Raw genomic sequence first — 11,341 nt, 5'->3', positions numbered from 1 at the left:
CCCGGGGACCGGAGCATCCTCCCAGAGGGCGAGAAGCTCCAGCCCCGCCTGGCCCCGAGCTGCAGCCCCGGGCATCAGCGGGGAGGGCCGGAGCCCTGCACGGCCCCGGGCACACGTGGTGCGTGCAGGCCCCGCTGCAGCACCCCAGCTGCGACGAGCACAGGGTGCTGCGTCCAGGGCGGTGGCACGCACACGGCCCCACCAGCCCTCCCGCACGTGGGGGCTCTGTGGGCTCCCGCCGCCCGCCGGGACCCCGCGCCACGGAGGAACCCCCTGCACAAACTCACACACTTCACTTCATGGGCGCGCTGCTCCGTGCCCTCCTGGCCCCCGCTCCGCAGTTAACACTCTTCCCTTCTTGCCTTCCCTGTTTGCTTCACTGGTTTTCACGCTAAGTTCAATATTTTCCTTCCTGCTCCCCCCTCCCACGTCCCCGCTGCTTCTTGCGCTGTCCCCGGCCCTCTCTCCCCCCGGGGCCCGGCTTCTCCAAGGCCACGGCTCACTGCAGCTTCAAATCAAAAGGGATCAAAAGCAGGCAATGAAGTCTCCAGGACCCCGCGCCAGGGAGCGGAGGAAGAAGGTCATGGAAGGACGACAAGAGACAGCTCTGGGAATGCGGTTTCTCTCCAGGACCAATAGCTCCTGGAGGGGAAAAGAAATTTACTCCTTTCTCCAAATAAATACATCTTGCTGTGGCGGTGGGCGTCGGAAAGAGGAGATACTCATCAGCACGCACGCCCAAGCTGCTTCCACACGCGCTTTCGTTTGGGAGCGTACGCAGCCCAGGGTCCCGCACAGCCCGTTAGCCGCTTAACCAGCACTTGCCTCGTTTCTCCAGCTCTTCCCTCCCCGTGCTCAGCCCTGCCCGGGCACTCGCCTCCTCCTGCCAGGCGGGGGCAAGGACCAGGGCCCCAAGGGCTCCTCCGTGGCCAGTCGCGCCCCCGCAGACCTCCCACCCCCTGGCCCCGGGGGTCGGCTGTAGGACCCCAGAGGCCTGGAGACCGGCGTCATCTTGTTAGTGAAAAACTGATAATAAACAGTGTACCCACATCTTCCCCTCTTTTTTTTTTTTTTTCCTTTTTTTTCCCCCCCTTTTTTCCACTGAGCAAACTTTCCCCTGCAGGCATTACCCTCCCGTGCTCAGCGCTGCAGGATGCCGGTCCCAGATCCTGCAGCTGAAGCTGGAAGAGCAACAGGAAACCACTTGTGTCCAGTATCCGCTCACAGATCCTGTGAGCATCTGCACAGTGTGAAACCCCTCCCAAGAACCAAAATGGTGAGCTGTGCTCCCACTTTAAACTTTGCCGAAAGCAAGAGTGGTTTTCCCTCCTTCTTCTGGAGAAGATGAGCCTGCAGGCTGGAGCCTGCTGCTCTCCCCGGGTGTCCCCACCAACATGGAGAAGAGACTGCGTGTCTGGCATCTGATTTAGACAACAGGCACTCACAGCACACCAAACCTAGCATCAAACAGGGACGCGATCCCGAAACGCTGCGGTGCACAGGGCTCAGCCGCCTTCTTTTGCTGGATCAAGCCCTAAATTAAATCCTTGTCTCCAAGAACTCCAGCACTTGCAAGGACCTTAGGAGCCCCTGTGCAGCACCGCTCACCTCTGTGCCCATCAGCACAAGAGCTGGGAACAAGACACAAGATTTCAGCACCTCGTTCCTGAGGGATTGGCCCAACGCTTCGGTGCCAAGTGGCTGGAGGGAACTCGAGCAGAGCCCGGGCTCGCACCTCGCGTGGGTGGCCCTGCTGCTCCAGAGCACTCGCCCCCGGGCTACCCTGCCTTGCCTTAATGGCCCGTTTCATTTCTCCTCCGCAGGGAGAGCCGGGAGCTGCTCGCACTCGTGTTCCTACCGAGTGCAGCTCTGACCCTGATCCAAACCGCAGCCGTGGCCCCTCTTCTTCCCCTTCCTCAGGGCAGCAGCTCTACAGCCGGGCTAGAAGGGGCCCTGGGAAAGCCCACCATTAAGCAAAGAGCTCCCCTTGCGTGGACAGGAATGGGACTTGGCGTGGATCTCAGGCCCTGGAGAATGTTGGTCAGTGCTGGCAGCATCCAAGGGCAATCAGAGCTCTGGAGTTGTCTCCATGACACATTGAAGCAATCAAGCCACTGTACGTGGTCTTCAGAACTTCAATCTCCTATAAAATTACCTCCAAGAACAGTCAAAACCTTGTCCAAACTAGTAACAAATGTGAAATACCCGGCCCCAGCCCCGCTATGAAGAGAGGAGCTCAAGCAACACTTCCCACATGCTTCGAGCCTGACGGAGTTCAGGTTCTTTCAACTACTTCCAAGCCCCTCTCCGTGCTCTCCAGCCCTGATCCCTCTTGATGCCTCCTGCCTGGGAGACAACAAGGCAACCTGTTTGAAACTCCATCACCACAGACGTGCCGGTGCCGGACGCCAAATCCCCGTGCCCCTCGCTCCCATTCAAAGGTAAAAATGCTCCTTAACCACTGCAGGCAGAGGGAAAGACAACAAGCACAGGATTCCTTTCACTGGGATCCAATAAAAACCTTGGCAGTTGCCGGCCTTCCTGCCGGAAACCCGATATCCCAGAAATAAACACACTTTCCACTTTGAAGGGCTGCAGCGGGATCTGCCTCGGGCCGAGCTGCTGCCGGCCGCCCCCGGGCTCTCACCTGCCTGCAGCATCCCCGGCCGCAGCAGGAGCCTGAGGCAGAGCAGGGAACTGACCCAAATCTCTTGATTTTCTCATGGAAGCCAAGCACCCTGTGCCTGTCCACAGGCACCGGGACCAAGCCTGGCTATGGCACCGAGTGCCACGCATCGGGGAGCGGATGCTTTCGTGTCTCGCGGAGCCGGGCTCGGCACCCGCCGCCTCCCTGCACATCTGCTGCGTGCATCGCACACCCAGCTTGCGCTGCGATTTGGCAGGGAGGCCGAGCTCGGCTCCAGACACTTTGCAACACAAAGGATATTATCTGATAAAAAATAAATCAAGCCTGGCTTTGTGGAGGAAGGGGAGTGAACGATGCCTGGACTCTCACCTAACGGGTAACCGGAGCCTGCAGAGCTCAGCAACTTCAGAGGCTGCTGCTCCAGCACTGACGCTTCCCCGAGGATGAGGATGGCCTCAGGCGGCCGGCCCATCTCCCCAGGAGCCGCAAAAGAAGCAGCAGCGCATCACCCTGTCCAGCATAATGGACAGTTTTATTCCTTTTGAATTCTACCCACAGATACTCCCCAATCCCCCCAGGAAGAGTTTTTCTCCATACTGCATGTGAAGTCCTGCTCCGTGCACCGGCACGGCTCCGGCGGGATCAGCCTAGCCAGCCCCCCGTCCAAGGGACAGCGTAGAAATGAGTGTCACCTCCAGGGCCTGGGAAACCCGGGGCTGTGCCTGTGCTCCGGGAGGTGACGGTACCTGTGCCATCGGCCAGCAGCAAGGGCTGTAAGTCACGAGGGAAGAGTCGTCCCTCTGGCCGCAAAACAAGCCTTCGTCTGCTGGACACGTTCCTCCAAGGCAAATATTGACAGTGACATGGCCCCGAGGAGCGGGGAGCGAGAGCGCTGCTGCTTCAATAAACCGGCCAAGTGCTTTTAATAGATGTAAATAAAGCTTGTGTTGCAGGGGGCCGAGGTGCCTGAGCGGGGAGTGGTTCATTAAGAGGCCAGGGAGCCTTTCATCTGCGGCTCCTTGGCTCCACTCCAGTGACCAACAGTTTCCATCTGCCGGGTGACCTCCGCGGAAGGAGTGGGTGGTCTGCGCCCCGCTCCCCCGGACAGGTGTCCGGCATCACCGACACCGCGGCTCCGCACCCTCCCGGCTCGGCTGGAGGTGGGTGCCTCGAGGAGGAACAGAAGGTGCCGGCGGGTACTGCCTGCTGCGCCGGCTTCAGGGAGGCTCGGCCGCAGGAGGAGCAGAGCAAAGCTCTCGGGCACGATGCAGTCAGAAGAAAAAAGCCTGTTGGAAGCGGGACGGGTGAGAGAAACAGCTGCAGAGGAAGGGAGCAGAAGCTCACCCTGCTCTCCGCTCCTCTCCAGCGCCTTGTCACAGCCCAACAGCGGCCAGCGCAGCTGCAGCCAGCACTGCTGTTCAGGCACAGCACCCACGCTGCTCCCCGCAGGCCACCTGCGCGGCCCCGACACAGCCCGGCTGGAGGGGAGAGGTGTCCCACAGCATCTCCAGCACCACGGCTCTCCGGAGCCACCGAGACGCACACAGCTCTGTCACGGTCTCACGCAGGAGGCCACCCCCAAAGCTGACGGAGCCCTAAATGTTTTAGCAGACGGCGTGCAGGCAGAGCAGAAAACCAGAAGACCACACGCTTTCGTGAGGGAGTCTGCTCCTTAAAGGCCGCTGCGCCGAGTCAGAGCTCCAGGGTACGGAAGCCAGGACAAGCCTTGCCCGGCCCCACAGCCACCCGTGCACACTCACCGCCCAGTTTACACCATTTACTACTTCATTAAGCTTGGCCAGCGTCCAGTTTCAACGCAGGAAATAAGCACAAAATGCCTGAGAGAGGAAAAGCAAGAGGGTACGTGAGCCATAACGCAAGACAATTCTCAATGTAAAGCCAGCCCGCTGCTCCGCGCTCGAACAGCCGGTTTTGGAGCCGCAGGCTGGTGGGAGAGGGCCATCAGCGAGGGGCGAGCAGAGCAGGGGGTCCCCAATCACCCCCTCAGGCGCAGGAGCGCCTGCTCCGGGGCCGGGCTAGCTCTGTAAGCTCAGCTAGCAGGTCACTTTTGTTCCTTGTTTGCTATGGAGAGCTCTAGACAACATTTTACAAGTAGCAAACAAACACCGCAGAGACAGCGGCAGCCTTCACACATTTGAATCCAATTCAGAGGAGAAGGGGGGTCCTGAGTTTGCTCTGTAAGATCAAGGGAAGGCTTTTAACGTTGTCGAACTTGCAAAGGGGAGGATCTGCGGTCAGTGCGTGGTGCCGAAATTCTGGGAAGAAAGAGGTGGAAGAGGAAGGGATTCCCTCCAACCATCAGGTGGACAATACGGTTATTTCTGAGCCTCGGCACTGATCCGTACCTGCCCGCCAGCAGCCCGTGTCCCTCCTCCGGTGGAGCAGGAGCCCGGGCCCGGTCCTGGGGAGCAGTGCCACCCAGAGGGCTTCTCCAGAAATACCTCACGCCATCTGACATCTCGCCCAGCTCAGCAGCTATTTTTTTTTTCCTCCTTTCTGATCAAAGCGAGCTTCACTTTCATGCCAGCTCTGTTTCAGCTGTCTTTCAAACCGCCCTCCTCCCTCCATCCCCAGACAAGCAAGTCTCGCTCAACAGCGGCTCCAGGTTAGGGAAATAGCTTCGACGACAACTCAGGGCATTTATTCACAACGCTGGCACATAAAAATAACATCTTTAATAGCTTTATAGTTGGCACAGATGGCATTAAAATTCACCACTTTTTATTAATAGACTATGAAACAACACATGGTGCAGTGCCGAGGAGGGCAGCTCAGACTGCATGTTGCTTCTAAACCATGTAGCTATGACAGGCTGGCGTTAGAGTTGACTCTTTTCATTTACATTCAGCATTTATAGTCAGAGAGTAAAACCAACAGCTAGATTTAACCACACGCACACAGAGAAAAGCCTGGGAAGGATGTTTCTGCTGGTAACCGATGTCTCCTCCTCTTAGCAGCACAAAAAAGCCCAAAAATGTAGTTGTAACCCAGGTTACAGGAGAGACTTGCCGTACCTACCGTTGGCCAAATAGCACGAGACAATGCAGGAGCTTCTGCTCACGTCTGAATGAAATAGTTACTGCAGTGAGAGAGTCGTTTCCCTCTTCCAGAAGTGAAGGCTAGACCAGCACTTAATATCTTAAGACATCACCCTAGAAGCTCTGTCAGGGGCAACTGGATTTTTTTTTCCAGGAACTTAGAACACAGTGGAATAATAATACCTTACTTTCTGAAGTACTTTTCCTGAAGGGCCGCTAGCAAACCTCACTGTTGCCCTGTGAGACAAGCCAAGCGTTATTATCCTCATACAGATATAGATGGGATGGTGGAGGCACCAAACGGTTAAGTGACTTGCCTTGGAAAGCAACAGCAAGCTGATGGTAGACCAGGGACCTCGCAGAAAAGCCCCATTCTGACCAAAAAGAACTTACAGTGTCAAGAAGTACTACGCAGGATGAAAATAACTCCCAACAACACTTCACAAGAGGGGAAGGGGAAGGTTGAGAGCATCCCAGAAGATCTGAGCAAACATGGAACCAGTGGGAAAAGTTAGCAGTGTCAGCCTGAAAAGAACAAACATAAGCTTCAGCCGAGAAGACACTCCCGCACTTGGGATCTGCATCCAAAACATTATGCCATGAACTCATGCTGGCAACTGCGCTCCTCATCCGTCCTCGTGTGCTTGTTATTTGTCCTCTGTTTAAATGGATACAGTCTCTCCAGTGTCACAGTACGACTATCACAGTTTCTATGTCAGCATCCCTCAGTTGTGACCACGTGCAAAACTTTTATTTGGGGAAACATTTATAGGTCTCTGGCAAGATTATAACTTGTTTAATGAAGAATTTAGTCCTCAGTGAAAACATAATCACCGACACTGCTGCAGATACACCTTGCTCATTAGCAGCTCCATCCTGACCAATATTTAGTTTGTTCAACCTAGTTATCCAAAAGTCACTGTTCTTAATGACCCTGAAGGAGCCAAGTTACCACAATCACTTTCAACCATAAATTTTCTTATCATTTGTTGGTTATAAAAATTTCCAGTTTCTATGGGTACTCTATAATCACAATAAACTATGAGGCAGTCCTGGCCTCTATTCTGTTATGAGGAATTCCCTCTCACCATCACGATTGGGTGCCAACACGGAGGGAGGTAAGAATGCATAGTGAGGTCTTCCATCATCTGTCCTCTGTTGAGGCCACTTTTTTTTTTTTCCCATCTAATGACCCTGCACTGTCAAGGTCTCCGTTTTGCCTTTAGTTTCAGCAGGGGCCTTGCCACCGACTGCTTTGTTGGAATAATCTCGCTCTCCAAAAATAGTGCTTCCAATCCTGACGTTTGTGGATCCAACCTCTATCTACGAAGAGACAGAAAGGAGGAGTTCAGGGCAGGGCTGCCACCCACACCTGCCAGGACAGTCCACTCGCCATGTCACAGAAGGACGATTCCCCACGTACTCCCCATCCACAGCTACAGCTAGGGTCTGTTTTGATCCCCAGAACTCTACGCCAGGACCAGGAGAGCTGTTTTTCACGGAACAGCACCATCAGTCTCTCCATCCAAGGGGAGGCCTAAGAGGCCCGTCTGGATGACGCCTGGGCTGGACTTTGGGGTGCCTACTGCTGGTGCTGGTACGTTTGGTTCCCGAGAGTAGGGGTGGCAAAAGGAAACCAGACTTACTGCGTGCTGGAAGTCTGTGGACATGCCCATGCTCAGCTCCACCTTCTCAATGGGGAGGTTCAGCTTTTCACACACTTCTTGCCGCAAAGACAGCAGCATCTAGAAGGGAGGAGGGAAGAAGAGAGGATCACACACTTGACAGCCACACCAGCTCAGTTTCAGGGTTTCACAGATCACAATTTCTGCCTTTCTTTGAAGTCTCCTTCACACAGAATGTGCAATTCCCACGCTTCCCACTGAAGCTTGCTCTGCAGCATCGTAACAGCGCCTGGAGATTTCCCATTACAGGCTACGTTACTGACAACACACGTACTTACAAGTCTACACATCTGAAGACATCCAATTATCACACCAGCATGACAGAGGAGGAACACAGACCCAGTTCCTCTGCCTGATGCAGCCTTGTGCACACAGCGTGCAAAGGAAGGCTGACTGAAACCTCATCTGAAAGCACCAGAGGATCCAGGACAATAACTGCTGCACAAGGTGCCCTGCCCACATCCTGGCTACAGCTTCAGAGAACCAAATACATATGGGCACCTGGCCTCTGCAGAAACAAGCCTAATTACCTAATTAACGCCACCTGCGTTAATACTGACACTTCAGAGGTCTGTTCTACTCTGAACAAGGTGTTTCTATTGACAATCTACAGTCAGATTACAGCTTGACTGCGTACTGGTTTGGCTGGGACAGACAACAGACTGTAATGGGAGGCCAGTCAACAGTTTGCGTTTCCTTCTAGATGATCTTACCTGGAAGTCGGGATTTGGCCCCTTACTAAGGTCATGCCCGATGCTGCCGATCGTCATCAGCCCCACAAACTCCAGGCTCGGACACTTGTTGATGACGTGCTCCACAGCAGCCGTGGTGTCTCCGGGAGGAAGGCCATGCTTACCTGGCAAAAAGCGGGGAGATTTGTGCCAAGCTCTGCCAGAGAGCTCCCCTCCCCACAGCCAGGCAGAAGCCAACAGATGATCATGTTCCATCTTAGCTTAGAGAAACACTTTAAGAGCCCATCCCATTCAGGTTGTTTCTATCAAGTCAGGAGGACAAATGCGCATATCATCAGAAAAAGCCACTTACTGTCTTCTCCACTCGTGTTAACTTGCACCATGACCTTCAGCTTCTGAGACGACCCTTTTTTCTGCCATGAGCTGTTGACTCTGTCTGCCAGTTTCACAGAATCCACCGTTTCCAACATGAACAGGTTAGGGACAGCTGGGGAGAAAACACAGGCTGAGGGCAATTCTGCTGGCACAGAATTTTCTGTACCTACAACTCAGCTCGCTCACAGAGACAGGCACTGGTGAGTTAATGTACATGAGGTTGTTGTTATTTCGACATTGGAAGACTATTACCCACAGGGGCATGGTACATAAAATTAAATAGGGTTTACCGATTAACTTGTTGACATTGTTTTTCTGCAGATGGCCAATAAAATGCCACTTAATCTCTGGACAAGATGACAGAATCTGAAAGCAGAGGGGAACAGTTAGGTTTGAATGATAATTCCCTCTTCCCCTACACAATACTTAAGTCTTAGTTTGCCCACAAACAAAATACCAGACACCCAATCTTCTCCTTTTGTTTACCCTGAGAGACAGAGCTCAGGCAGCTCTTGCGGTGCATGCTGAGATTGCTTCACAGTCTGGAGAGGAACAGGGCTGCGGCTGCAGAGCATTACAAGGTGAATGGAGAAAGCAAAGCTCTTTTGTAACTGAACAATCATAAAATTATGTCTTTTCCCCAAACTGAGCGTTACTATTTTTCTAAATGAGGACTATGCATCTCCTAAAGCAGAAAGCACAAAAGGTAAAGCACTGTTCAGACAAATACTTTATGACTAAGGCGCACATATTCACAGAATCCTCCGGAGCCAGCAAGGCAAGGAGGGGGAACGGGGCAGAGGCAAAGAGCTAAGAATAACCCCACCATTTATGTGAAAAGACAAGGATCAAACAGCCTCCATCGCCAAATCCCTAACAAAAAACAGGACTTTTGCTGAACAGCTCTCAGGACACAGCTATACAAGGAGAGAGACTATATAAGGAACTGTGTACTTACTCTGGAGTCTGATGCCTTTTCTAGCAACTCTTGGACCTAGGAGAATTCAAGACATTCTCTCGTTAAAACCACGCCAGATGTGCCTGCACCGTAAGAACGGTCTCTCTGGAATGGATGTTCCTGGGACCAACGTGCACCTCATAAATACAAGGCCAGGGGCCTGATGCTATAACCAAGCCCAGCTCCCCACGCACGCTGGGCTGCCCGGCACCTGCCTTCAGCGTGGGGGCCCACTCACAGACCCGTGGGGCCCAGCCAACTCACGTAGTTCTCCCCGAAGCTGCGCTGCCCGTGGCTGTAGGCGTCGATCACCATCTCTGCCGGCTTCGTCTTGCTGACAGCCACCAGCCGCGGCTGCACGGCCGGGAGCCCCTGCAGAAGCACCCGAGGGTGAGGGGGACGCGCAGGGGAGGCTCCAACCTGCTCCACACTCTCCCCAGTGTCCTGCAGAGCCCAGCCAGGCCCCCCAGCCCCAGCTCAGATCACCCCACAGCCTGGGGCCGCCATGGGAGGGGGTCAGGGCGGCCTCCACGGAGATGGGGGACGCGTCCCTCTGTAGGGTGCTGGGCCTGGCTCTAGCAGGGGGAGGCCTAACTCTAAGGACGACGACGGGGTCCAGTCTCCTTCGCTGGGGGGAACAGACCGCCGCCTCCATGGTGGGCCCGTCTCTGTAGTGACGGGGGCTGTTTCCATGGTGACGGAGGAGCTGCCCTCACGATGCGGGGCCCCACTCTATGGTGACGGAGGACCTACCGCCATGGCGAGCGGCCTACCCCGGCGGGGTCAGGGCTCCCCTCCGCCACCCCGGCCCCCTCCGCGCCCCAGGCCCCTCACCTGCGGCCTCCGCGCTGCCGCCTGCTGCACCTGCTCGGTGACGGCCCGCAGCGCCGGGCCCAGCCCGTCCCCGGCGGCCATGCCCGCTCTCCACATCCCCGGCCGGCCCCGCCGCCTTCCGCCACACAACACGCGCAGCTCCTCCCCCGGCCCCGCGGCCAATGGGATCGCTCCGCCGCGCACCGCCGACCAATGGCAGAGGCGGGGCGGGGGCGCCATGTTGGGAAGGTCGGCGGGCGCCATGGCGGCCGGCACGGCGGGCAGGGCAAGGCCCGGCCGCGGGGGCGGCCCGGGGCGGCCCCCGCTCCCCGAGCCCCTTGGGGCCGGCCGCCAGCCCCCAGGGGCTCCTGAGGGGAAAGGCTGGGCCGCAGGGCCTGGCTGGGGCTGCCTGCAGCGCGCACGCTGCCGTGCCCTCCCTCCCCTTGCACCTGTCACAGATTTTGGCGGTGACAAATCCAGGCACCCACCCGTGCCGCGGGTAACGGGACCGACCCTGCCTCCCTCCTGCCCGGCGCTACCCAAACCCGCCTACCTGCCCATGCGACGGCTGGGATGGAGGCGCAGGCCCGATGCCGCTGCGAGGGGCAGCGAGGAGAGCTGGGGGTCCCGGCTGCAACGAACAAGAGCGGTGTCAGCACCTCATAACCCTGCCCCGGCCCCCCAGCCTCCCCTCTGCCAGGGGAGCGGGGAGAGGAGGAGGTTTCCACCAGCTGCAGCTTTTGCCAGGTAGATAGAAGGTGTCTGGGCAGGAGCCGTGGCTCGGCTACGAGGAAGGCATCTGCAGAAACCCTTGGCCCTCACCATTGGAAAGAAACTCTGGCACCAGCAGCCTCGTTTGTTCAGTGGGCAAGTACTGCCCGTCGCGATGACACCGCCGAACTCATTCTGACCCCCACAGCTTGCCTACTCCAAGAAAAAAACACCCCCAAAACAAAAAAGCCCACAACCCACCCCCAAAAAACGATGTTCTTCCCGCCTGCGCGAAGAGCGGTCTCCCTAGGGTGCAAATCTCAATTCTTTCAGAAGAAAGGTCGCAAAACCAGGGCAGGCGACACCACTTGTTCTGCGCGCCCTGTTTGAGCAAGCGACTG

The 11,341-nt window shown here is 56.1% G+C and overlaps 1 protein-coding gene across 2 annotated transcripts; it reads right to left on the bottom strand.

The window, feature by feature from the left end:
* Nucleotides 1–5,328: 5,328 nt before the first annotated feature.
* On the bottom strand, nucleotides 5,329–10,384 carry PLPBP (pyridoxal phosphate binding protein). Of its 2 annotated transcripts, XM_072845972.1 has the most exons (8): nucleotides 10,251–10,384; nucleotides 9,681–9,788; nucleotides 9,417–9,452; nucleotides 8,749–8,824; nucleotides 8,436–8,570; nucleotides 8,105–8,247; nucleotides 7,353–7,451; nucleotides 5,329–7,029 (listed from the first exon to the last, which is right to left on the bottom strand). In XM_072845972.1, exons 1-8 carry the CDS (start codon nucleotides 10,344–10,346, stop codon nucleotides 6,892–6,894), a joined length of 831 nt encoding a protein of 276 aa, XP_072702073.1. In that variant the 5' UTR covers nucleotides 10,347–10,384; the 3' UTR covers nucleotides 5,329–6,891. The 2 variants fall into 2 exon arrangements, with proteins under 2 accessions (XP_072702073.1, XP_072702074.1); XM_072845973.1 differs by lacking the exon at nucleotides 9,681–9,788 and having other exon boundaries at nucleotides 10,251–10,383.
* Nucleotides 10,385–11,341: the final 957 nt, after the last annotated feature.

The sequence above is a fragment of the Ciconia boyciana genome, chromosome 25 (genome assembly GCF_034638445.1).
Source record: "Ciconia boyciana chromosome 25, ASM3463844v1, whole genome shotgun sequence".
Lineage (NCBI taxonomy): Eukaryota > Metazoa > Chordata > Aves > Ciconiiformes > Ciconiidae > Ciconia > Ciconia boyciana.
Note: the sequence above shows the minus strand (reverse complement) of the source record. Positions and strands in the feature narration are given on the sequence as shown.

Bases quoted from the DNA above. Each gene is read 5' to 3' on its own strand.
- PLPBP (XM_072845972.1), bottom strand. From the start codon at position 10,346: ATGTGGAGAGCGGGCATGGCCGCCGGGGACGGGCTGGGCCCGGCGCTG. The intron at 9,789-10,250 runs GTGAGGGGCCTG...GTGCTTCTGCAG, and splicing joins CGGCAGCGCGGAGGCCGCAG to GGGCTCCCGGCCGTGCAGCC. The intron at 8,248-8,435 runs GTAAGTGGCTTT...GCTTTTTGCCAG, and splicing joins TAACACGAGTGGAGAAGACA to GTAAGCATGGCCTTCCTCCC.